Source organism: Gymnodraco acuticeps, unplaced genomic scaffold, assembly GCF_902827175.1.
Source record: "Gymnodraco acuticeps unplaced genomic scaffold, fGymAcu1.1, whole genome shotgun sequence".
Lineage (NCBI taxonomy): Eukaryota > Metazoa > Chordata > Actinopteri > Perciformes > Bathydraconidae > Gymnodraco > Gymnodraco acuticeps.
In genome coordinates, this window is record NW_022989843.1 from 3,601,867 (window position 1) to 3,629,586 (window position 27,720).

At 40.1% G+C, this 27,720-nt stretch overlaps 2 protein-coding genes across 4 annotated transcripts; both read left to right on the top strand.

The window, feature by feature from the left end:
- The first annotated feature begins 333 nt into the window (after positions 1-333).
- gp1bb (glycoprotein Ib platelet subunit beta) lies at positions 334-8,043 on the top strand. Of its 2 annotated transcripts, none has more exons than XM_034237917.1 (2): positions 334-436; positions 6,426-8,043. In XM_034237917.1, the coding sequence occupies exon 2, from the start codon at positions 6,437-6,439 to the stop codon at positions 7,058-7,060; it is 624 nt and encodes a 207-aa protein (XP_034093808.1). In that variant the 5' UTR covers positions 334-436; positions 6,426-6,436; the 3' UTR covers positions 7,061-8,043. The 2 variants fall into 2 exon arrangements, with proteins under 2 accessions (XP_034093808.1, XP_034093816.1); XM_034237925.1 differs by lacking the exon at positions 334-436 and adding an exon at positions 2,252-2,342.
- A 423-nt stretch (positions 8,044-8,466) lies between these two features.
- On the top strand, positions 8,467-26,259 carry cep78 (centrosomal protein 78). Of its 2 annotated transcripts, none has more exons than XM_034237886.1 (16): positions 8,467-8,661; positions 9,830-10,098; positions 10,254-10,429; positions 10,725-10,797; positions 10,900-11,003; positions 11,159-11,333; positions 11,447-11,560; positions 11,933-11,997; positions 12,507-12,609; positions 13,115-13,232; positions 13,426-13,468; positions 13,592-13,747; positions 13,882-13,959; positions 14,528-14,709; positions 23,708-23,840; positions 24,319-26,259. In XM_034237886.1, exons 2-16 carry the CDS (start codon positions 9,837-9,839, stop codon positions 24,766-24,768), a joined length of 2,232 nt encoding a protein of 743 aa, XP_034093777.1. In that variant the 5' UTR covers positions 8,467-8,661; positions 9,830-9,836; the 3' UTR covers positions 24,769-26,259. The 2 variants fall into 2 exon arrangements, with proteins under 2 accessions (XP_034093777.1, XP_034093785.1); XM_034237894.1 differs by having other exon boundaries at positions 8,489-8,648.
- The last annotated feature ends 1,461 nt before the right edge of the window (positions 26,260-27,720 follow it).

Below are 27,720 nucleotides of genomic sequence, written 5' to 3' on the forward strand. Positions count from 1 at the left end.
TCCAAGTATTCTGCTATCACTGGTAATTATGCATTGTTAAGACCAATGTCTTAAATACACAACTTTTTACAGGTAATTAAATTACTGATAATATTAAGCAATCATTATTACAGTTGTTTAGCTTGAAGCTGACCTGCTGACTAAAAACTCTTTAATAATTGTATGAAACTTTAAAGTGCACAATCACTCAGTTTACCAAACATATTTTCCAGTGAACTTCCTAATTCATTAAAAAATAACAACCGCTAAGATAAAGAGTCGTTGGAGATACTTCCCATGTCCTATTAGATGTCTTTGTGAGTGTTCATAATTGTCAGAGGTCTTTATCAGTTGGTGGCAGCTGGCTGTAACACACACATACACACACATACACACACGCACACACAGCCTCTCAGAGGGAAACACAGTCCACTCCTGAAGACACGCGGCACTGAAGGTAAATGACTCTCCTAAGACATTTTAGTTCTGTATCTTTCTTAACATTATTGATGCTAAACAATTGTTTCCTGGCTCAATTTAATGTAACCTTATTTCTGATGCAAAGGACCATATCAGTAGAACAATAATGCAAAAATAAAATATCATGGTAATTAAAAAAAGCTGTCAAGTCCAGTTTGGCAGAACTACTGTTTTAAAGGAGTGGAAAGAGAATGTAAAAGATTAGTTTAAAAATAGTATCCCACCTAAATCTACACACGGTGTCAGTGCTTTATGCCCTATCTGTTTATCATGGGGTCTCACATGGGGTTTCGGCCACAGACTGGAATGTCCTGACCTCAGGGTTGAGATTTCGATTAAGAGAAGACGCAATGAGTTAGATAAAAATACATCTGAAAGCATGCTTTGGGTTGTCAAATGTTCCTTGTGTATGTAATGTATTGAACCAATGACATCAACACAGTACTACGTTTCAGTAAATTGTATAATGTTGGTGTTCTGATCTGAAAGAATATATCAATCAATCAATCAATGTTTATTTATATAGCCCAATATCACAAATGTTACATTTGTCTCAGTGGACTTTACAGTTTGTACAAAATATCAGTATGACAATACGACACCCTCTGTCCTTAGACCCTCACATCGTACAAGGAAAAACTTCCAAAGAAAACCCACAGTTTAAAGGGAAAAATGGGAGAAACCTCAGGGAGAGCAACAGAGGAGGGATCCCTCTCCCAGGACGGACAGATGTGCAATAGATGCCGTGTGTAAATTGAAAAGATAATACATTTGCAACATAGGTAGTCCAAATGTTTGGAAATGCATGTGTGTATAATAGGAAGATGAATCCACGAGGATATCCATCCAGGACCTATGATCCAGGACCACAGCCACGACTCGCGATCCAGGGCTCGCGATCCAGGACAGAGGAGCGCAGGATCATCCATGACTCCGGATCCCGGCATATATAGACACCAAAAAGAAAGACATTTGGAGAAGCTGGGTTAATCGGAACATGAGAGTACACCAGTGGCGAGCCGTCAGGGCCCTCTAGACCCTCTGTGAGGGCCTAAGATATTCTAAAAAATAATATTTGAAAACATTAAAAAAAAAAAAATTATTTTAAATATTATTTTTTATATTTTTTTGTTGTTACATTTTTCATTAGTTTTACCAAAATAACTGGATTTAATTGTATTTAAAATAATATTTCCAAAGAAATAAATCCTTCGAATCCGCCTGTTCAGTTTCTGTTGGAATGTGAAGGGTTAAATGCCGTCTCTGCGAGTGAGACGGGAGAGCTTGTTGGTCCCTCTCTACATTCACAGAGGGCCCAGCTATAGTAACTAAACGAGAGAGTAATGTCAACTGACAGTACAATTGACCAATCATATCTTCCCTCTAAATGGGTGGGCTTTATTTTCGCGGACTTTATGACAAGTCCGCCCGCTGTGAGGTCTATGCAAGTGGTGCAGTGACGCGTCCTAAAACCCGGAAGTAAGCTGCGCTCGGATTCCCTCGACAGAAAGCAACGGGATTTCTCCATAGGATTTTGGAAAATAGCTCGAAATAAGGTCTGTGGAAAACGAACCTGTTAGATAAATGCACGTTGTGTTCAGCCGGATAATATCCACATGTCTATCCTACTTTTATTATTTTTGAAACATAAATCTAATCGATAGATTTATGATCGATAGATTTATGATTAGCATAAGTTCGTTCATGATGGCTCACTTCAGTGATAGTGATGACATCGTTGCGAAATTATTATCCGAGTCATTTTCAAGATTGAGTTACAATGATAAACTGGAGTGACAAAGGATCAGCTGAATGACCCGCAAGTGCTTCATCCAAAAGGGCAGGAGGATGGACTTTGTGTTTAAGTGATTTGATCATCAAAGGTAGGCCTAAGTCATTTTTAATGCGGGCCGCCGTGCCGACTTAATTCATTTGTAATCGCTATTTGGCTGTGGGTGCCCTGTCATGATAGGTGTTTATATAAATGGTGTTGTTCTGTGTGGTAGAGGGTCGCTGTCATTGATGCGTTTTGCACCCCGGGCCGCTGTTTTGATATTCCGCTGAAGTATACGTTGAGACGTCTCTTCTTTTTTTTCGAGGGAATGGGGGGTCAAAGGGCCTAGGTATAAAAGTCACGGCTCGCCACTGGAGTACACAGGTATAGACAGAGAGAAGGAAGAAGTAAGATGTCCCCCGACAAACTAAGCCTATATCAGCAAAACTAGGGGCTGAATCTAATCAGCCCTAACTATAAGCTTTATCAAAAAGGAAGGTCTTAAGCGCACTCTTAAAAACGGATAGGGTGTCTGCCGCCCGAACACAAACTGGAAGCTGATTCCCCAAATGTGGAGCTTGATAAGAAAAGGCTCTGGCTCCCATTGTACTTTTAGAGACTCTAGGAACAACCAACAACCCTGCATTCTTGGAACGCAATGCCCTAGTAGGACGGGTATACTGAGTTCTTTAAGGTAAGATGGCGCCTGCCCATTAAGGGCTTTGTAGGCGAGAAGAAGAATTTTAAATTCTATCCTGTGTTCTATAGGGAGCCAGTGTAAGGCAGCCAGAACAGGAGTAATGTGGTCCCTTTTCCTAACTCTGGTTAGTACACGAGCCGCAGCATTTTGAATCAGCTGAAGCGACTTGACTGACTTCTTGGTACACCCTGATAATAAAGAGTTACAATAATCCAGCCTTGAAGTAACAAATGCATGGACTAGTTTCTCTGCATCGTTTTGAGGCAAGATATGCCTGATTTTTGCAATGTTACGTAGATGGAAGTAGGCGGTCCTTGAAATTGATTTTATGTGGGCTTTAAAGGATAAATCCTGATCAAATATAACACCAAGATTCCTTACAGTCTCACTGGAGGCCAAATTAATGCCATCCATAGTTAGTATATCCTTAGATAATTTGTTTCGTAGATTCTCCGGGCCAAGTACAATAACTTCAGTTTTGGTCGTGTTTAACATCAAAAAGTTTAAGGTCATCCACGTTTTTAAGTCCTTGAGGCAGTCTTGAATTTTATTTAGATGATTAATTTCATCAGGCTTGATTGATAAATATAGTTGAGTATCATCCGCATAACAATGAAAACAGAATGATTCCTTATAATATTGCCTAACGGAAGCATATATAATGTGAACAAAATAGGTCCGAGCACTGAGCCCTGTGGCACTCCATGGCTAACTTTGGTTTGCGTGGAAGATTCATCATTGACACGTACAAACTGAGAGCGTTCAGATAGATAGGACCTAAACCAGTCTAAAGCAGTTCCCTGTATGCCAACTAAGTGCTCTAGTCTTTGCAATAGGATATCATGGTCGATAGTATCAAATGCAGCACTGAGATCGAGCAAAACAAGAATAGAGACACGTCCCTTGTCAGAAGCTATTAGAATGTCATTTGTGACTTTAACCAGAGCTGTCTCTGTGCTATGATGTGTTCTAAAGCCAGACTGAAAAGCTTCAAATAAATCATTGTTTTTTAAGTAATCACACAACTGTTTTGCGACAGCTTTCTCAAGAATTTTTGAGAGGAACGGAAGATTGGAAATAGGTCTATAATTGGCTAAAACCTCTGGATCGAGGTTGTGCCTTTTAAGAAGCGGTTTTATCACTGCTACTTTGAATGATTGTGGAACATAGCCTGATAATAAAGACATATTCATAATGTTTAATAAATAAGTGCTAATTAATGGAAAAACTTCCTTCAACAGCTTAGTTGGAATTGGGTCTAACATATACGTTGATGGTTTAGAAGAGAGAATCATTGAATTGAATTGTTCAAGGTTTATGGCTGAAAAGCATTCTAGTTTACTATCTAGTGTAATATTAGAACTTACGTTCCCGGGAGCTGTTGATAACACTATACTGGTCAAAGGCAAGAGGTCATTAATTTTGTTTCTAAGAGTAACAATTTTATCGTTAAAAAAGCACATAAAATCATTACTACTGAGTGCTATGGGAATAGAAGGCTCAATCGAGCTGTGGCTTTCTGTCAGCCTGGCTACAGTGCTGAAAATAAATCTTGCATTATTCTTATTCTCATCTATTAATGAAGAGTAGTAGGCTGCTCTCGCTTTACGCAGTGCTTTCTTATATTCATTGAGAGTAATATGCCAAATTAAACGAGATTCTTCAAGTTTAGTGGAACGCCATATCCTTTCAAGTTGTCTCGACTTTTGCTTTATTTTGCGGGTTTCGGCATTATGCCATGGAGCTAATCTATGTTGTTTTATTTTCTTCTTTTGCAAAGGAGCAACAGAGTCTAATTTTATTCGCAGCGCATCTGTAGCACTATCAACAACATGATCAATTTGGGGTGGTGTACATTTTGTATAAGTTTCCTCCCTTACATGCAGACATGCTATCGAGTTAAGTATTGGTGGAATCTCTTCCTTAAATTTGGCTATAGCACTAACAGATAGGTTTCTGCTGCAGGAGCTTTTGACTAATGCTTTGTAGTCTAGTAACAGTACTTCAAAAGTTACTAAGAAATGGTCGGATAAAGCAGGATTATGCGGTTCGACTAATAGTTGCTCAATTTCAATACCATAAGTCAGAACAAGGTCGAGAGTGTGATTATAGCAGTGGGTTGGTTTATTTACACTCTGACAAAAACCAATAGAATCTAATATAGAGTTAAATGCAACAGTAAGGCTATTTTTATCATCGTCAACATGAATATTAAAGTCACCTACGATAATTACTTTATCTGTTTTAAGAACCAAAGTTGATAAAAACTCAGAGAATTCAGATAAGAATTCTGAATAAGGACCTGGTGCACGGTACACTGTAACAAATAAGATTGGCTGCAAAGTTTTCCAGGTCGGATGCGTAAGACTAAAAACGAGGCTTTCAAAGGAGGTATAATTTAATTTTGGTTTAGTATTGATAAGTAAACTTGAGTCAAAGATTGCTGCAACTCCACCTCCTCCTATATGGCAGAAAAACAATTAAAAAACCTTCACCTTCACACAACGCCACAAAGTACATACTCAGAACCATAGAGCTGACATACAATTAAGAGCTTTAAGTTTCATAATGATTGGATCGACTGAAGAACACCTTCATTGTTTTTCTCATCATTTTAGATTCAAACAGCTCTTGAACTACATAATAAACATCAATAAAACATAAATAAAACAGTGTTCAATAACACTACAAAGAAATATTAATAAGTACATGAATGTAATTTATCTGTTTTTAGATAACACTGTTCCAATGTGAAGTCATTACCTTGACAGTACATTTGCCTACTTTTTCCTTAATTGATATGCCAGTCAGCAGTGCGGAATATTAAAGTTGAGTTTTTTGCAAACTTGTTTAATATAGCTAATGGTACTGGTTGATGTGTGGCTAAACCTGCATATTCCCTCCAGTGACAGCTGAATTATCACTTTTTTTTTTCTCAAGATAGATAACATATAGTCAAAAGCAGACCGTGTACCGATTGTAGGAATAGTTTCTGTTTTTAAGTGTTCCTACAGATTAACAAGAGGTACAACAAGTCTTTGCTGCTTCTTTATTTTCCTTTTTGTCGAATGTAAAACATAAAATTAATCCAAGTTACCAGTATTTGAATAATTACCCTTTACTCAAGTAAATGCATCCCACTGTGGTGGAAAACTGTGCATTCAAAGTTTTCAAGTATAAAATGACCCACTCCTTATGCAAAAGGTTCCAAAACTTGGTTTATTATTTAATTACTGTCTAGCTTATAATGTTCTTCCCCTTGGGTCAAAGTATTATCTTGTCCTTACTGATGATAATGATTATTTGTTGATAATATTTTGAGTTACAAATATAACTGCAAAGTAACCGATGTTGTCATATTAACATTATGGAGTCAAAAGTACAGTATTTGCCTGCAAAAAGTAGTCAAAGCAGGAAGTAGCATGGGTCAGAAATACTCAAGTCTCAAATGTTCACTTGGGTACACATGAATCTTTGTTCTCTTCTCTCCAGTGATTGGTACCATGAAAGGGCTTCTGCTCCTGTGTCTGCTCCCCTTGTGTGGAGGTCAAAGGTCATCTGCCTGCCCTCACCTTTGCTCCTGTCATGGTGGTCAGGTGGATTGCAGCAGCAGGTCTCTCACCTCTTCCTCGCTGCCCACCAGTTTCAATGCAGGGACCACCTCCCTCTTCCTCCACAACAACCGGCTGACCCACCTCCCTAACGAGCTCCTGGAGGATTTGACCTCTCTCCGCTCCGTCTCTCTACATGGAAACCCCTGGGAGTGTGACTGTGGCATCCTCTACCTGCGTGCCTGGCTGCTGCGTCAGCCCATCTCCCTCAAGTCACATCTGGGCGTCAACTGCAGCTCCCCCCCTGGCCTGAGGGGGCGGCTGGTGGTGTATTTAACGGAGAAGGAGGTCCTGGAGTCCTGCCACTACTGGTACTGCGACCTGGCTCTGACCTCGCAGGTGTGTCTGTTTGTGTTTGTGGTGGTGCAGGCGGCTCTGCTCGTGGCTCTCATCGTGTTTCTGAGAAGGTTCGAGAGGCTCTTCAAAGAGGCAAGGAGAACCTCGGAGGAGAACTTCACATTTGGGGAGGGTCTGAGGGATAACATCTACGGGTCCTTAAAGGACGGCAGCATCTGACCTGCTGCTGTGGTTTGTTAGATCCAAAGTAATGAAGGATATCGGTTTATTTATTCAAACACTGGAAAGAATATGTATTTATTGTTTTGGTTTTTCAGAATCCAAATTTAATTTGTTTTAATTGGTGGATAAATGAATGGGCCCACAGGGCTCAGACCCAGGGGCCAAAAGTGTCAGGGGCCCCTATTGACTTCATATATAAAATGTAATTTAAAGAGACATGTACAAACCAGGAAGAAACTCAAAATGACCACAAAGAGACATACAATGAATACAAAGAGTACAAAATTACCATAAAGAGATGCAAAACAACCACAGACAGAAGATAGCTTCAAAAAAGAGACACAAAACAACAACAAAAAGAGGGTAAACAACTTTAAAGTCTGGGGGTTTTGCTATTATGTTGGGGAGGTGGTGGAGTTTTCTGCATGTCTGTGCAAAGGGGCAAATTAAAAGAAAACCTGTAGTGAATCATAACAGAATTGCAGATGCTTCCAAACAAGCCGAAGAAAAAGTGGAAGGGTATTTAGCTCTGTAACTGGAGATTCGTGAACACCTGACTACTACACTTTATTTATTTTTTCTTAAATGTGTCAACCATCTGTGTATCCATGGACCATATACCACTGTAGAAATAGTCTATAAAAAGAACGATGTAAATTGATCTGCACTAAAGTTCGACCAATACTGGATTTTTGAGGATGAATGTTGTTATTTGAGTTTGAAATGGGCTTCTGTATTGGATGATATTATTTTTAAACATTTTACGTTTTTTGATTAGAGTCCTGAAATATGGGTATTAAACTGTTGTGACTATTAAATGTACTGAAAAAATAAATTTAAATTGTAAAATAAACTTGCCAGTACTGTTTGGTGGGCATACTGCAAGTTGCAATTCTTTGTAATTTGTCAGTTCACTATTAATGTTGATTAAAGTAATAAAGCAATTGGTTGAACTGTGGTGCACGGTTGTACTCATCAAACAGGCTTACAATGTGTATTTATTGACATTATAAATTGGTAAATGAAGAAAAAATTCAACTGACTGACTGAAAGAAAGGATTATGTTGGAAATTGACTACTCCATTAATTGTTTGTTATGTCTGACATTGTATTATGTTTTTCTAAATGCATATAATTTCATAAAACATATTTGGGTCATCAAGAATTGGAGGACATTTTCATAAATGAAATATAAAATAATCCATGCCCAAAATGCTAAAACATTAACTTGTTTTGCTAGATAAACTAGTAGACATCAAAAATATCAAATACACCAAACAAAATGGCGTTTTTCTCTTGACCCTCCTTGGTGACCAAATTGCATATATTGTCAAGTACGACATTTAAATAAAATGATTATATTCATTGATGCATTTATGTGCTCTCATATACCCACTGTACCTCCGCCCCGGTAGGTGGCAGCACACAGTGAGGAAGAGGCGGCTCGAGCCTTCACCGCATATGAACCGCACAACACAACAGCGCCACTTTTGAGCGCTTGTCCACATCTCTAACAATAACATAAGTTGTCAGACAGTATTCAAGAACAAACGAGGGAGCAGTGCCACAAAGACAGATCATTCAGGTATATGTGGAAGGTATGTCTTAATAAATGTTATTTAATAGTGCATGAAAGTGCAGCTAAAGACTGTTTACGGCTTGTTAGATACCGCCTGACACTTTCCTTCACTACCAACGGTTGCTAGGAGCTTAGCTTGCTAACGCCACTTGCCTCTGGTTGTCTGCACTCTAAATTCCCACTTTGTTTAATTACTACTAATTACAAGTATAAAAGTAGTGGCATATACTTACTACTAGCCAGCCAAACCATCTCTTAGTGTTTACTGTTAGGTCTAACATTGATGTTCAGATGTTACACTGAAGTCTGTCATCTTTAACGGGAGGTCAGCTGTGGACATGGGTGGTAAAAGTACTCAGATTTGTTACTTAAGTAAGTAGCATTACTTCATTTGAAAACTACTCTGTTACAATTCAACGTTTTACAATCCAAATATTACTCAAGTAATAGTATAAAAGTAGTGGCATCAAAATATAGTCAAGTGCTGCCAACATTTGTACTCGTTACTTCTAGTGGCCCATTTCAGAATCATATATTAAATTACAGATTATTATGATGCATTAATGTCTTTATAACAACTCGTAAATGTAGAGCAAATGTAATTGACTTTGTGTACTGCTGCTGGATATCCTAACAGTTAGGGTATCCAGCAGCAATAATAAACAAACATAAAGGTATATTAATAATATAAGTTAGGATCTAACTTATATTAATATATCTATGTTTGTTTATGAGTTGATTTGTATTCACTTATAGTAATAGTAACTAAAGCTTTCAAATACATTTTATGGAGAAAAAAGTACAACATTGGCTTTCAAAATGTAGTATAAATTAGCATAAAATGGGAATCCTCAAGTAGAGTACAAGTTCTTCAGAATTGTACTTAAGCACAATACCTGAGTAAATGTACCTCATTACATCCCACCACTGGCTATTGAGGAAATGTTATTAATATATATTGGTATTGACTCTGAAATACTCCCAATATTTATCCCTACTACTTTAGTTAACACTTATCATATCAGAATATGTACTAATGTGACTTAAAAAAACATTATACTGTAGTCATTTCTAATCAAGTTTTAATAGTAGTAAAAGTAGAAGACACAATCTCATGGCATTATTAACCTTGAATTATTCTGACTTGAAACGCTTTTTAATTTCTTTCAAAAATATATTTATTCCAGGTCCAAGATGGTTCAAGACAGTGCTCACATTCGGGGGCGGGGGGGCCAGGACTTTTTGGCCTTCTATGACTCTGCCTGTGCCAGACAGGAGTCAGTCCCTCTCCCTGCTGTCAAAATGAACCTGGGCAAAGGAATACTGGACTTTAATGGAGACCGGGTCAGCCTCACTGACTGGCCCCCGATTTTAAACTCTATTTGCATCAACAAACACTTACATCACATTGCAATAAGTAGCACATACCAAGCTAGTCTGGCTTCTGGAGATGCAGGTAAGGCAAACATTAAACCTGGCGCACCAAGTGATAGTGGGAATAACTGCTGTTTTGACCTCTTAATTAATCATGTTTTTCAAATATAGTTTATTTCAAAAACTTGAATGTCCAATTTTGTAAATGAACATTAATCATATCACCACCAATTCCAGACAAAAGGTTCTATAAGTCTTGTCTCAGGAAGAGGATCCCAGCCTTTCGCTCTAAGGACATGACATTTAAACTGTGCAAGGCCCTGAGAGAGTGCCTGACTGTCTCTCCTAACCTGAAGACTCTGCAGCTTAGTGGACTTCCGCTGAGAGAAAGGGACCTCATTACATTGACAAAGGTACATATATGATTTGAAGTGCAAAAAGTAAAGTTTCAACCATTTCATTGTTGATGTTTCACTTATACAGAGACAGGCACTAAGCAAATTTGCAATCTTTATTAACTTTTTTTCTTCACTGTCAAATACTGTGTTGAAATATAACCCTGTTTACCGTAATTGGTGGTGACTACTGATACCTAGGATGAGAAAACCTAACATATTGATGTGCATGACAGAAAACCTGAATATTGATAGAAGCTCTGTTTAGGAGTGACATTTGGAAGAATCATGAGACAATTATATTCTCTTCCAGGGTTTTGCAAAAAGTGTTTCCTTGGAAAACCTATCTCTGGCTAACTGTCCAATCTCTGACGAAGGCTTAGAGGGTTTGTATATTCAAAGTATTATTTATTATTCATAATTCCTTCACTAGACCGTGAAGTATGTGAGCATGATGTATTTGTAACTTACATTTTCCTCTGTTTCAGTTATTTGCCAAAGTGTGAAGTATTCTACAAGCATCAGGACGGTAGACTTTACAGGATGTCATCTCACCTGGAGAGGGGCAGAGCATATGGCCAACATCATCAAGGTGCAACATCTCACATTTGAGACGTTACTGGCAAACTATATTGAATGTGTTCTATCTTCTGTAGTGATTATTAAATAATTGTAAACCCAGACCCTTCTAAAAATGTACCTGTATTTAAAAAGAGAATTGTATATGAATGCAATTGTTCCTCTCAGCATCAGGGAATGCAGAGGCATGGTACTGCATGGGCAGAGTCTCTGAGGTATCGTCATCCTCAGTTTGAGGGTATGGGAGGTCTGCGCCGTGTCACACTGAACTGTAACACCTTGATCGGGGACCGGGGCGCTGCTGCTCTTGCTCATGAACTGGCAGAGGACCTCTGGGTTAAAGGTGAGTAGGTGTGTGGGTCTGACAGAATAACAATGAGACAAAGCAAAGCGTGTTTTGTTGCTGTTTTGGCAGGCATTGTGCTCATGTTTGATGTTTTGTGATTGGTTGAACAGCTGTTGACCTACAGAGGTGTGGTCTGTCCAACGAAGGGGCTCGCCGGTTGCTGGAAGCCTTGAAAACAAATTCTGCCCTTTGTGTGCTGGACATCCGTAGCAACCCTTTAATTGGTAAGAAGCTTCCTCAATGCAATCAAACTTATATGATTGTCTAGATGTTTTTCACACGGGAGAAAACTTTGGACAATATAATAAATTATAGGTATATTTTGTTCACACAGTACTTGTAGGTGTAATAAGAGTTTTGGCCTCTAGATGAAGCTAGTGCTCTATTGGATGTTTATTTAGCTGCGTCCCAATGGCACACTTATTCTAACCAAGTATGAAGTATGTAGTGTTTCCATAGCAAAAAATGCAATAGCTTCTCTATAATAATATAATTAGTTAGTACTATAATTGTTATCCAATCTGAAAGCTGAAAACTACAAATCATAAATCTTTGGATAAATCTTTCTCCTTAATGAATGTTTTGTTTTTTCACAGACAAGGTTCTAATTAAAACAGTTCTAGAGAAAGTATTGATGAATGCTGACGGACAGTCTTCAGAGGTGAGTGTCTCAGATCATGTCTTTATTCAGGGTCTTAATGAATGAGTGGTGTTGTTGCATGCTGGCTTGTTTCAAATATTTGTATTGAGAAGAAGCATACAAGTGTAAGCAACAGTACACACTTCTTTGGGGTGGAAATAATGCTTCCCTTTTTCAACGTAGAAAACAAACATAACAGCCAACAAGAAATAATTTAAAAAAAACATAGCATGACAGGAATACCATACTTAATGACATACATAGTCATAGTAGGAAAGAACATACAACATAGTACATATAATAAAAATAAATAAATACACGTGCAGATGAGCCCAGACTACCCCCCCCCCACCCTTCGCTCCCCGAGCAGTGCCACCCAAGCCATTAAAAAAAATGTGTTTGTGCAATGCATCTCAGCCGACCTTCTTTTAGGATATATCAAATGATTTCCAAATGCAGAGTGCATGCTTGCTTCTTCTTTGTTGCAAAGTTGTGGTCATGGCTTGTATTCTTCTCATGTTGTACTACAGTACTGCTGGATCAAGCCTGCAGCCTCAGAGCCACAGAGAGCGTCTGCTCCTAAGAGGAGAGCTGTACCCAGCACAGCCAGGGGGAAAACTACATTTAGGATAGGTAAATGAATACATTGCACAACCTTCAGTGTTGGATCTCTTTTGTTGTGTTTGAGATACCTTTTTTTAATTTCATACTTACCTGTTTTCTTTGTTACCTTTTGGCTTTAAAGTCATCTGGAGACATGGTATGAACTTCTTCCTCTTCTATCTTTGTTCTGCAATTCAAAAAATTGTTGATATGGTTTACATGTCCTTGAAAAAAAAGGTTTAAACAACAAGTCTACCTTTTATATAGATGGGATAATTATGTAGTTCCTTGGTAGAAAGTCAACCATTTTGATTCCCCTTGCCGTGAATACCCTCTAATAAATATCAAAAGCAAAAGATGTATGTATGTGCCATATTTCTGTCTCAATAACTGATAGATATACAACAAATGTTTTCAACTGGACTCATTAGCCTTTCTTCTCTTTTGCTTGTGATGTTTATAACCATCCCTGTGTGGCTTAAAGCTCTCCCTTCATGAATGTCCAGTTGTTAACAGGGCTGTCTTTCTGGTGCAGCCCCTCGTAAAGGACCATCTCCCAGAGGACGGCGTTCAGACGCTGCTCCGACCCAGAAGCCTTATTCCCGCTCCGAGTGTGTACCTTGGCGAGCTGCTGCACGAGCTGAACGCCAGAGGTGAGGAGATGTTGGCAAACCAATCAACACTCTTGCATCATTTTTAAATGATAAAACTGTTTTGGCTTCATTCTCTCAACATGTCCCCTGAACCATCCCGAAAGAAACGTACCTCCTTTATTTCCATGGCATTCGCCTGGTTTCGCTGTGATGGCGCTCTACACTAATATTCTGTTTGATGCCTTTGTTGCAGAGGTTTTCCTCCTGGAGTTTGTGTGATGGATCAAAGCTTTGAGGTGAGTTTTCTTTTATACAGTGTATAACTATAGAAGCTACAAAACAAATTCAAATGTATCTTAATAACCGTGTAAAGCATACAGCAGACAAATAGTTTTTTCAACTTAATGGTTTATCATTAGGGTGCAGCTACCGTGAAGGTTACTATGGAGACGGATTCAGAGGCAGATGACTATGAGGAAGTGGAAGATGAAGAAGTAGTCGTGGAAGTGGAGCAGAGACCATCTTCTCCTCATCTCCAGGACAGGATCACTGAACGGAAGTTGAACCATTTACAGGTTGGTCACATCAGGCTAACAAATGTTTTTTGAGCTTTTAAAAGTTTTGTATGTAAGACAAGTGCTAATCTTTTGGACTTACTATGAAGCACTGGGAACATGCTGTATATCCGTGTGTGTTTTACGCCCTGCAGATGGAGCTAAAAGAGTGTCGTCTGAGGCTGGCAGAGGAGCGCAGAGCCAGACTGAGAGCTGAGTCAAGGCTCATGGAGGTAATGATGAGCTCAAAATAATAACATATGATTTTCTCCCCTATTTATTTTTCTTCAGTTTTCCTCTTTTGCAACTGGAATCTTGTCTGTGCCGAGCTTTCTGCTGTCACATAGCAGGATTTAGACTCCACACTAGCATTATATAGTTTAGGTGTTGGTCAGCCACACTGAAGCTGCCCTTGGATAATTATGGTCGTTTAACTCCAAAGTGTTTATTGTTCAGTCTGAAATGTCCTTAGATCGTAGACAACAGTAAATAAAGATTGAAATCAAATCCTCATTATAGCATCAACTGTGTACACAGCACCGAACACACAGTGAAATTTAGCCTCTGCATTTAACCCATCCTAGTATTAGGGCAGTCAGCAGGTATTACAGTGGAGCAGAGTAGGGGTCCCGTGCTGTGCTCAAGGGCCACTCAAAAGGGGACACTTACTTCTCCCAATTATGTCATGTTTGTCACGGGTCTAAGTTACAGAACTGTGTAAAGTAGTTTTGGAAATGAACCATCAAAAGACTGGCTTCCTTATGCTCCTTTATTCTCTATTTCTTTCTTATTTCTGTGCAGTACGAGTTGGACAATGCCCGTCTCCGTGACAACAACTTCTCCCTCTCGGAGGCGCTGGCTGCCACCGGCTCTGCTTCAGCTCCAGCGGCCGTCAGTGCTCTGGAAGATGAGGCCGTCCTGGAGAGCATCGAGAGCTCATTCACAAAGTTCCATGCCTTCCTGGATCTCCTCAAGGATGCTGGGTCAGAACTCTTTTCCATTGTTCAATTGGACATTGCCAAATAGTTTTTGGGTGTCTGTGGTTTAAAGAATTGTTAAATAACCTTGTGACTTTCAATTACACAAGATATCTGTGGAAATTCCGCTCTGCCATCATATGATGTTGGTTTTTCACACATGCTGACTTGCTGAGTCACAAAGGAGTTTCATTCTTGTTTTTGATTTTTTATTGTCATATGTTTCTTTATCAGATTTAGTTTTCATATCATTTCTTCCGGGACCATTGTTATTATCAATCAATTTATTATATTTTTAGGTAAACGTCTATTAGGTTATCGAAACCAAGGTGATGCCTTACATTTTGTTGGCCAATGGTTTAAAAACTGCCCAAAGGTCATTCATTGACAATATATTTTTTAAATGTTTCAAAACTAGAGCTTAGTAACATAGACTTAGACCTTGTGTGTGGAAAAACCACATCATGTTTTGTAGATGAAGATGATCAGAAATCAAAGTGAAAAAGCCAAGTATTTTGAGAGCTTGTAAATGATGGTTTCATTTATTCGACTCTGTATAAATTGTTATTGTAGCTTAAACGGCTAAATCGCGTTTGAGAGATTTTAAATCTCAGATCTGCTCAGGCGAAACCTGCTTTACAGGTCTCAGTACTCAAGCCTGCATTAATATAGGCAGGGCCAGTCTATTGATAGCGTGAAGTACAACCGCGTGACTCAGTCATTTTGAACCTTAAAAAGCATTTAAATACCGCATTTATAATCTGATGAACTCAGTGTGCATCTGGACCCGGTGACGACATTACCTATTGACGCAGCAACCACTGTAAGTTATATTCTTGTTTAATTAGACTTCTCTGTTTCATTTATTCGACTCTGTATAAATTGTTATTGTAGCTTAAACGGCTAAATCGCGTTTGAGAGATTTTAAATCTCAGATCTGCTCAGGCGAAACCTGCTTTACAGGTCTCAGCACTCAAGCCTGCATTAATATAGGCAGGGCCAGTCTATTGTCGCCCATCAGCTGTAGATAGTTAACTAATTAGAGGGCCATGGCCCTACAGCTGTGAGAACTGAGCAATCAGGCGTCCATTTTGGGTAGCTCTATCCTGGAGCGTCAGCTTCAGCGTCAGACAGCCGAAGACTGACAAAGACATTGGAGTCCTGCGGGAGTAAGACTGACAAAGACATTGGAGTCCTGCGGGAGTCCTGCGGGAGTCACGAAGGAGGCAAATCCTACTCTGATTGAGCTGGTGTCTTATTTATCTTTTCTTTAGTTTTCTAGCCCCTCATGCTATAATCATGTGTATTTTCTCCATTCCTGTTCATGTGTCTTCTCGCAATTATCACTGGCCCCGTGTATCTCCTAATCGATATAACCGGCCTGCTCTCGTCTATCCCACGTGCTCCACTGAGATCCAACATCTAGTTTCTGGTGGCCTGTGGAATTGCCAGTCAGCTGTTCCTAAGGCTGACTTCATCTCTGGCTACGCCTCCCTGCAGTCTCTGGATTTCCTTGCTCTCACTGAGACCTGGATTACTCCATCCAACACATCCACCCCAGCAGCTCTCTCCACTGCATATTGCTTCTCCCATACACCCAGACCCACTGGCAGAGGAGGTGGCACTGGTCTCCTGCTCTCTCCCAAATGGAGCTTTTCCCTCTTCAAGCTACCTAACTTCACTCCTTCCACCTTTGAATTCCATGCAGTAAATAATACAGTAACATACAGTAAATACAGTAACCCATCCTATACAGTTAACCATTGTTGTTCTCTACCGTCCACCAGGCGCCTTGGGGGACTTCTTGGAGGAATTAGATAATCTCCTCTCACTCATCCCTGAAACTGGCCCTCCCGCTGTACTTCTCGGAGACTTCAACCTCCAGACGGGGAAGATAGACGAAGTAACATCTCTGTTAACCGCCTTTGCTTTCTCACTGTCTCCGTCCCCACCGACTCATAAAGCTGGCAATGTCCTTGATCTCATATTCTCAAGGAACTGCGCTACTTCTAACCTCTCTGTAAACCCGCTCCACACATCCGATCACTTCTTCATTTCATTCTCTCTATCCCTTTCCAAACATAACAAACTAATCTCTTCCCATCCTGCACTTGTCCGCCGTAACCTTCGCTCCCTCTCCCCCTCTACCTTTGCCTCGTCGGTGCTCTCAGCCCTCCCTTCCTCTGATTCGTTCCAACTCCTGCCTCCAAACTCTGCTGCAGAAACTCTCCTCTCTACTCTCTCATCCACTCTGGACTCTCTCTGTCCTCTCACATCTCGGCAGGCTCGTCAGTCCCCTCCTGCTCCCTGGCTAAATGATGCACTGCGTGCTAATAGAACCGTCCTTAGGGCAGCAGAGCGGAAATGGTGGAAATCCAAACACCGTGACGACCTCCTAACCTATCAAGCTCTCCTCTCCTCTTTCTCTGCTTCGATCTCTCAGGCAAAAAGCACTTTCTTTCAAGATAAGATCCAATCTTCCTATTCCAATCCTAAAAAACTATTTTCCATCTTCTCCACCCTCTTGGACCCTCCAAAAGCTCCTCCCCCCTCCTCACTTCTGTCAAGCGACTTTGTTACCCACTTTGAAAAAAAGGTTGATGATATTCGCTCTTCTTTTTCTGACTCACCTTTACTCACCGCTGGGTCACCAGACCCTCCTTCCACCAACACACTTACCTCCTTTTCCCTTCTCTCTCCAAGTGAGGTTCTTACCCTCATTACCTCTGCCCGCCCTACCACCTGTCCTCTGGACCCTATCCCTTCAAACCTCCTTCAGACTATCGCTCCTGATATTCTACCGTTTCTCACCCATTTCATCAACACTTCTCTAACTTCTGGTCACTTTCCAAACAGTCTCAAGGAGGCAAGAGTAAACTCTCTCCTAAAGAAATGTTATAAACTACAGGCCTGTCTCTCTCTTCCCGTTCCTGTCTAAATCACTTGAACGCGCTGTCTTTAAACAACTCTCCTGTTATCTCAATCAGAACAACCTTCTGGATCCGCACCAGTCTGGTTTCAAGGCAGGTCACTCCACAGAAACTGCTCTCATTGCTGTCACGGAGGAACTGCACACTGCCAAAACAGCATCCCTCTCCTCTGTCATCATCCTGTTGGACCTGTCTGCTGCATTCGACACGGTGAATCATCAGATCCTCCTTCGCACGCTCCAAAAACTTGGAGTTTCAGGCTCTGCACTTTCCCTCCTCACCTCATACCTGAAAGACCGTACCTACAGGGTGACTTGGAGAGGGTCTGAGTCCGACCCTTGTCAATTAACTACGGGGGTCCCTCAGGGCTCTGTTCTTGGTCCCCTCCTCTTCTCCCTGTACACAAACTCGCTCGGATCAGTCATTAGCCCGCATGGTTTTTCTTACCACTGCTACGCTGACGACACCCAATTAATTCTGTCCTTTCCCCGCTCAGAGACCCAGGTCGTCGCACGCATCTCTGCTTGTCTAGCTGACATCTCTCAGTGGATGTCTGCTCATCACCTCAAGCTCAACCTTGACAAGACTGAGCTGCTCTTCCTTCCGGGAAAAGATTGTCCCACTCTTGACCTAACAATCAACATCGGCACCTCAGTTGTTTCCCCGACTCAGACTGCAAGGAATCTGGGTGTGACCCTAGATAACAACCTGTCCTTCACTGCAAACATCGCTGCTACAACCCGTTGCTGCAGATACACGCTTTACAACATCAGGAAGATACGTCCCCAGCTGACACAGAAAGCGACTCAGGTTCTGGTCCAGGCTCTCGTCATCTCACACCTAGACTACTGCAACTCCCTCCTGGCTGGTCTACCTGCATGTGCCATCCGACCTCTGCAGCTCATCCAGAATGCAGCGGCTCGTCTGGTCTTCAACCTTCCTACATTTTCCAACACCACTCCGCTCCTCCGCTCCCTTCACTGGCTTCCGGTAACTGCTAGAATCCACTTCAAGACACTGGTACTTGCTTACCATGCTGCGAATGGATCTGGCCCTTCCTACATCCAGGACATGGTTAAACCGTACACCCCAGCGCGTGCACTACGCTCTGCATCAGCCAAACGACTCGTTGCGCCCTCGCTGCGAGGGGGACCCAAGTTCCCATCGGCGAAAACACGTGGGTTTGCTGTCCTGGCTCCAAGATGGTGGAATGAGCTCCCCATTGACATCAGGACGGCAGATAGCTTGCACATCTTCCGGCGCAAACTGAAAACTCATCTCTTTCGACTCCACTTCGAGCGATAGAATTACTAACAAAGCACTTTTATACTAATAAAGGACTGGCTTACCTAAAGCCAGTTGAGTAGCACTTGAAATGTTTGGCACTATGAAACCTGATGTACTTATATGATTCTGTTTTCTTCAAGGTTGTGTCTTCCTGGTCGAATGTACTTATTGTAAGTCGCTTTGGATAAAAGCGTCAGCTAAATGCAATGTAATGTAATGATGTTGCACAAGAGTAATGTGATGAAGGGATCCTGCCACATGACTGAGGGGAAGATGTGGCTCTAGTGCACACACCCCGAGTGCCAGGATATTTTTGTAAACCGACTGCTTCCTGTAAATCAGGGGTGCCCAACCCCTGATTTACCCCTCGCGATCGACCGGTTATTTGCTCGGAACCGAGTTTGAACCCTGCCACTGTGCTACACTTCCCGCCCCGCCCCCGTCTACAGTACAGAAAGCGGCGAGATGCATTTCCTGAATCGACAAGCAGAACTGAAACTAACATTTCTAAACGAACAATGGCGGACACGGACAATTTGCGAACGAGTTCTGCCTTTTGTAAACTGAATTTATCTATAATTTGTCAATAAATGAGGGTGAAAAACGTCACTTGTCCACCGGACAAGTCAATTGAAAGTAGGGGTGGGCGATATTGGAATATATAATATCACGATATTTTTCAAGCAGTATCACGATAGACGATATTTATCACGATATTTTTTCATGTCGGTTATTATGGTTATTTGTCAAGTTACTTAACAGTACAACCACCTACAAGGTAACACAAACTAAAATAAAAAGGAGTCACAGACCAAAATACCATCAAGCTGGTTTTGATTCTGCACTGAATCCCTGAATGAACAATTCAACAGGAATGTTGATATGGCTTCCTCAGTGTTCAAGTAGGTAGGCCTACACCCTACAACAGGGGTGCCCAACCAGTCGATCGCGATCGACCGGTCGATCGCGGAGAGATTCCCAGTCGATCGCGAGATGTGTCTAAAAATAGAACAACAATATTCGGTTTTATCGTTAATGTCCTATGACATAATCTTCCTGTGCCAAAATAATGCACTTGAACGCATCAAAGCTTTGTGATTGGCCGGCGGGACCCCATGTGTCGGGGCGTGGCTGGTGGGCAGTGGGCACTATTTCGCTGACGTTGTCCGTGTCAACAGGAGTGACAGTCCGCACACACACAAGACCGCAATTATGGCAGAAGCAAAAGAGCCCAAAATATATAATTTTCACTCCGAGTGGGAGGATGATTATTTTTGTATCTATTCCAATTCAAAGTCCATCTGTCTCATCTGCAATGCGAGCGTGGCTTTATCGAAGAAGAGTAATTTAGGAGCACAAACGCTACGAGACGGAATTCCCTCCTAATTCTGCCCTACGCTCCCAAAAGGGGAGGGGCCTGAAAGGACAGCTAAATGCACAGCAGTCCATTTTCACCAGGCCCAACAACAAGAGCAAGGCTGCTACCATAGCATCTTATCGTGTCACGTTCTTGCGAAACACATGAAGTCTTTCAAAGATGGCGAAGTTGTGAAAGAAGCATTCCTGGAGGCTGCCGACGCGCTTTTTGGGGAGAGTAAAAATAACAGAAGCATTTCAACAGGTTTTTGATATAATAAAAACTAAAGTTAGATACCGTTATTAATCAGCTGTAAGTTTGAACTTATTCATTATAATTATTGTACAAAATGGTATAAGAATGCAAACTTAAATTGATTATAGTCTATTATCAATTCAGGTTAAGAAACTAGAGTTGCTTGCATCCTATTTTAAAGGCATTTCTTTTTATACTCTACTAAAATGCAACAAAAAAAGGGTTTGATTCTATACATTTTTTAGATAATCTTTTTTTATTGCACTTTGGCAGCAGATTCCTGTGTAGCTTCAGATCTGAGTTGTCTTATTAGTAAGCCTAATTTATACTTTTGTAGCAACACTATTTTTATATAATGGCAAAGAAAGGGTTCAGAGTCTTTTTTTTTTCCCTGTGTCATATGTGGCAGCACTGTTCAATGTTTCTTGAAAACATCACCCACTGTAGTATGTGACGTGTGAATAAACTCCAACTCTGTATCAACAACACTGTTGTGTAACTTCAGTTGAATACTTGTATGTGTGTAGATTAGAAAGAGGTAAGATAAAGGATCTGCAGGATTTTATGAAGTATTAATTGTACAAAGGTCAGTTTTATACAAGTAGAAGTGTGTATTTATACCTGGTAGTAGGCTGTCAGTAATGGCTACGCCTCTCTATTTGGACTGGTAGATCTCGGCAGACTGGCAACTTTAAAAGTAGCTCTCGGTTCAAAAAAGGTTGGGCACCCCTGCTGTAAATGAAGAGTTGAATCTCTGTTTGATTCTGGGATGCCCTTTCAAAAGAGTGGTCTATTTGTTCCCTTTTTTCTATAGGAGAGTTTCATTCTGATGCAATGCTTTCACTTTGAGACGTCCACTAGTTTTCATTCATTAATTGAAGCCTTTTATTATTTCCATTCAGTCCTTATCTACCTATGTTTGTAATTTGTTGCTTTGATCGGTTGCATTGTCATTGTCAATGGCCATTAGCAGATTCTGTCTCGTTTTTTTACTTTGGCCATAAAGTGAATATCAGTAAAAAGGTGACAAAGCCTTGCTGTGCAGCCATCTTTGTTACCTGCATTTACTTGCATCAACACTGTACAGCTGCAATTGCTGGGTTTGCTGCATAAATAAAACACAGTCGCTTCCACCGTACTACAACCCAAAGTGTACATTTAGTTGAACACCAGTTAGGGGACTGCAATAGGATCAGATCATTGTTTTTGCAGATGAGATTTAGCAAATTATTAAATGGGTATAGGTATAGTTTATAGATCTTTACAAAAATAAAAATGTATGGTTTACTCCTATCGGCTCTCCCTCATCTCTCATTATAAAACAACAGGACGTTTCTTTTAAAGCAAATGAGCTCAGACAAGCCAAGTCAACCCTACCTGCTCAGCACAAAATGGAATGTATAGATTATAGAAGATACAAAAGTTAAACCTCTAGTTGGATACCCAGATATCTTTGTTCCAGAAATTGGTGGGCTAAACTTTATGTGATACTCAGTGCGCTCGGAGTCTGCTAGTCCACTAAGTTGACGAACATATCAGTAATAAGCTGATAACACTGTCTATTAAGGCTGTTTTTTCAAACATTGCTTTATGACACTTTAAAGGTCACCTATTATGCAAAATCCACTTTTGCATGTATTTTATGCATAAACATGTGTCCCTTCTGTGTAAAGAGATTCTGAAAGTTTCAGGAAAAAGTATTCGCTCACTTTTTGTCCTGATATATTTTAGGGCTGTACTCGAATATTCGGTCGTCGGCCTACTATTCCGTTTTCAATTTGTTATTCGGGTTTGTCAGCCGCGCTGCACTGCGGCTGACAAATTGAATTTATTGAAATCTCCAATATCAACGTTAGAGCTTGTGCCTCTTCGGGGGGTGCTAACGCTTAACCATAAACGTTATCCTTTACTAAATTGGGTTATATATATCAACAAATAACTATAAAACAACAATACTGTAGAATAACAAAATGAATGCCTTGAATACACCGAAATACACGTGTTGAAGCCTGGCTTCGCTGCTGATCACTACGCACCCACCCCCCGCGACGAATATCCGAATATTCGCTGCTGATTACTACCGAATATCCGGAGCCCGAAAAATGGTATTCGGGACAGCCCTAATATATTTATATAAATATTGATACTTTATAAAATGTGCTTATGTATAAAAATACACAAGTTGTTAAGGCTTGGTAATATATTGACATTAATATTGTGATATGAGACTATAATTTGTCTCTTTCTGATATCCTAATATCGCAAAGTGTAATTCGCTACTAGGCCATTAGTTCCACATTACTTGTGATTCTTCAACAAGATTTTTTAGATTGTGTGAATATTTTGTCAATGCACAAATCAATCAGTCAACCTTACAGTATACTTGCAATAAAGGTATAAGATAATACATTTAGTGTTATTTGATTTGCTCTACTTTTCGATCATCTCAAAGTTGGTTGGTTGATGGTCCATCATACTGGACTGCATGATGACCTCAGACGTCAAAGTGAAACAGTCAAGTAGACCCTTTCTGTGTTCATAAAGACTCAAAAGCTTAAAAGCACATCCTATCACTGACTCCGGGGTCAGATGTTTATCTCCATCATCTATTTATCGGATGGGCTACTTTTTGTAAACCGACTGCTTACTGTGGTCACTTTGTTGGATTTCTGTTTCGTTCTGAGATGCCCTTTAAAAACAGAAGTCCACTTGTTCTGATGCTCCATTTAGAAACATGGTGCTGTGCCCAGTTTAAAAGATACTTTCATTTTTACCGGATGAGTTTCACCATGACAGAGCATAGAGCTTTAATTTATATTAGCCTTCAGCCCCCGAATAGCACACATACATATATGGATGTAATATAGAAACTATTTTACTCTCCTGAAGTTTGTTCCTCTTGAGTGGGCTTTTGTGGATGTTTCCTTTTTTGTATTTCTTTTACTGAATGAGAGGGGTTTGAATACGCTTCATTCACCAGTGTATCGTGAAGTTATTAATCGTACGTAACGTCTCACTGCCATTTTATTTAGCAGTTGAGCACAGCAACCTATATGTGAGAAATTGTTTACTTTTTACCAGGTCAGTTTCTAAAATGACTATAGGGTGTGATTGAAATGCATGTGCGCTTTTCCTTAACTCTAATTAATTTAATCTCTTCTTTGTTTTTTTGTAGTCTCGGCCAATTAGCCTCAATGGCTGGAATTGACAAGTCAGACTTCCATCCTCCGGGGAGACCTCAGCTCTCCTCTACTTTAGGACGAGGGGAGTACGGGGACGGTTGGAAGAAGACTGATGCTCCCTCTTTGGTAAGGCATTACAAAGCAATGTATAGGACATGTTTTCCAATTGCAAGGGAAATGTGATTGGGTTATAACTTCAGTATTGGTATTATTACATTTGTAGCTTAGGATTTTAGACCATGAATTCCATATACAGTATAGGGCAAATATGACACTTTGGTTAAAAGGATGAATCAACACCACACACTGTAAACTGAATTTTAATGTTTTCGAACTGCATGACGTGACCTGGATTCATTTGACCTATTACAGTGTATACCAAAATCATGTCAAATTTGATTATTTATATTTTTGAGACCAGTAACTTTTCTTTCAAGGTCCTCCATGAGGCGCTTGTCCTGTATCATATAGTGTTGTTATAGTTCCTAAGTTTGTCTATTTTCTGGAAGTAGCACTTTATTCCTAGCCTGCATCCGATTAATTAAGTGGTTTGTTTAATATACCACAACATCTTTCTCATCAAACATGCAATTTCTGATTTTAGGTAGACGTACGCATCTCGCCCGCTCCTAATGTCAGACTGCCTGACCGCACGATGCCCAGATCGCCACCCTCTGTCAGGGAGTTTTTGCGTGAAGACAGGCTACGAGATGTGCTGACCTCCCATCATGCCTCTGCACCTGCAGGAGACCATTGTGTCGGAGGGGAAGAGGAACCAGATCATTTTTCAAAGCCTGACACCCAGCAGGACTCAGGTTCTGAGCACAGCTTCCGTAGCCAAAAATCCTTCGATAAGGTTTCCTTTGGCAAAACCTTTCAGTCAGGCTATCCTAAGAGCAACAGCAACTCTCCCAGAAGCAGCGGTTCCCATAGATACAGCTATGCACACAGTCACTCTCTCCATAGCAACGGCTCTCATGGTGGACTGTCCGTAAGATCAAGTGTTAGTGACATTATCAGTGAGGGGGGAGGGGAGGCTAGTGTCAGCAGCTGAGTCGGGGTCAGAGGGTAGGGTCCTGGGGGGGGAGTTCAGACAATGACTCTTTCTGACCCACTCATTCTGTTACTTATTTATGATGTAGAAATACTTCACATATTTTTTGTTTTTAATCTTTGGGAGAAGCAAGACCAGAGTTTGTACATCTTCAATCAGTTCTGCAAGTCAATTAAACATCTTGTTGCATTCTAGCCAAAGCACAGGTTGTTGAATATCCCACCAAATTAAAATGTGTTATTAATTGAGACACATATTTAAAAAAAAAAATCCAATGTATGGTTAGTAAACTGATTTGGTGGTATCTACAGTTAAAAAAGTTCATTCAACAAAATGTGCAAGAAAATATTTGGGTTTTCAAAATTAAATCAAGTCACGAGTCGTTTTTGATTATCAAGTACCTCTTAATGTCATTCATGTGGGAACCTATCAAAACTCATAGGAAAATAATCTTAAAATGCCAATTCATGGGAGCTTTCAGTAAATTAGTGTACTATTACTTTTTTATGGCTAATTTAGAACATATTTTTTAGAGATTTTTTGATAGATATTTAATAATAAAAGTCTTCTTATCAATTGTTAGAATATTTTTGCACTTCCCTAAAATTGAAAATGTTGAATAAACATATTTCAAAATGTGTTTTTAAGCTTCTTAATTGAATAACAAACTATTTATGTCACTACAAAGAGGGAAATGTGTGGAATGCACCATCACATTGCATAATGTACCTGATATTGCCCCAAATTACCTGTGAATGTCACATCTTGAAGATTTTTAAATATGCCCTAAAATACCTTGTTTATGCCATAAACATGTTAAAACATTTGAACTAATATTTCTTGATGCAGAACATGCATCAGGCCCACAATCTGTTTTCTACATGTTATTGTTTACTCCCTCTTTTGGTGCTTTGTCCTGAGAGTCGAGGATTGGTGAGCAAAGCAGGACTTTTGAGTAGAACACAGTGTGCTATTGGACAATGTGTTTTCCGTTAACAGTAAATGGTACAGCTCTTTGAAACGGTGACTAGAAGTACTGCAATTGTAAAGACCTCAGTGTCCTAATCTTTTCGTTTTTTTTGCATCTGTTCTTGGTAGTAACTTTCCTCGGACACCTACCTGCTAATTATGTTCTGATATTTTCCAGACTGGTATAGAGGTTTGTAGTAAGAATATAGTTTTGGATGAAAATGTATTTTGTTACCTCAGTTTCTCAGTTTCACAAAATCTATTAATAACAAGAACAAGGAATATTACAGGGTCAGACTGGAAGCGAAGTTAGCTTTATAACAAAAGTAAAAGCATGATGACCAAACAGAACATATGAGCTGCTGGACAGGAGCCAACACTGAGTCACTGAGTGCTGAAACCCCAGGATGTGGTGCTCTTAATGTTCTCTGTATTTTTAGCATCAAGTGAAGTTCCTCCCTTACATTTATTGAACCTTGTGTGAGTAATAAATGACTCTGACACTTGTGGAGTTTAGATCTGTGTGATGAGTGATCTGCTTTGGAAAAACCTTTATTGGGCGTATTTGAAAAATGTATAACAGCTCATGATTTAAATACAGAATGATGTCAATGAATAGCTTAAAGGCTATGAGGGTGCAGAGCAAGGGCTTTAATAGTCTCCTGCAGAAAACAATGGGCAGTCATGCCACACAATGTTGATGGTACTACGTACAATCCGCTGTATGAATGAGTGTCAATGTACTGAAGCCGCTTCGATAAGGGAATCGTGAAAGATCTTCCGATTCTTTCGGTGTCCTGGAAAATGTTTGTGGTTATCATTTCAGGACACAGTCCCCGACTATACTTTGCACTTTTAATCTCAGCACTGCGAGAACAGAGTAAAGGGTTAGAGGAAACAGTGTGAAAACTTCTGTAATGGTTTATGATCTCTGCCATCACTAAAGCTGCTCCTCAGATATGGAAAGAACAATAGCAGGGATAACAGAGAGCAGTGTGTGAGAAGGCAAGCAAAAGGGGACAGAGATGAAAACAAACCCAAGTGGAGAGGATTTGATAAAGCTGTCACAACAAAAACACAGGAGATGTTTGTTCATGGAAATTCAAGTGCAGCAAGGAGCACCCAATCTATATACACCTACAAATATTACAATAGCATCTTTTAAAATAGAGCCAACTGACAACCACACACTTATAAGTAATTAAATACAGAAAAAAAACACACGGTAAGAAATGGTAAAGAATCAAACATATTCAAATATACTTATATGGACAAAATTGTCAAGTCACCAGTGTCCAACCTCAACATCAGTATGTATCTAATCAGAAGTGTGTGCCCTTTGAAATGTAAAGATACAAATATAGTATTGTATTAAGAAGAGCACCATTGATGCAGCTTTAAAGAGAAACCCTACCCTGTATTTTGATTAATGATGTTTCTCATTAGATGTTTAATTCACATTTTAATCTGCAGTCTGTAAACAGAGTTCTTGTTTTCATATAAGACGCTCAATTTTATTTTTATGTTGATGAGTCAGCAACTGGCAATATTCTGTTATGGATTGCTTTGTTTTATTGATAGATGAATCATTAGATAGGAAGCATGACTATCACTCACTTGATCCAAATATCAGAGTGTTTCAGGATAAAGGGTAGGGCAATTCATATTATATAACACACTGCAGGCCATCCCACGATTGACCTGGTACAGAGTTAACCTGAGGAGTTATCTATCAATCTCAACTCCCGGACACACTGTGTGCTCTCAGCAAAGGCAAATAATGACGAAATGTGACTACTGACGCATATTGTTGCTTGCACAAACTGTCCATTTTGGCCTGTTTGAACAAAAGGGTGGATGTAAAAAAAATAAAACATTCTAAGAAAGGAGACCAATAAAGGCAGTGAGGGTTGTAACATTTTCATTTTAAATGTCACAAAAATGCAGCTGGACTGACATGTCCTGGCGTTTTATTTTCTTGTG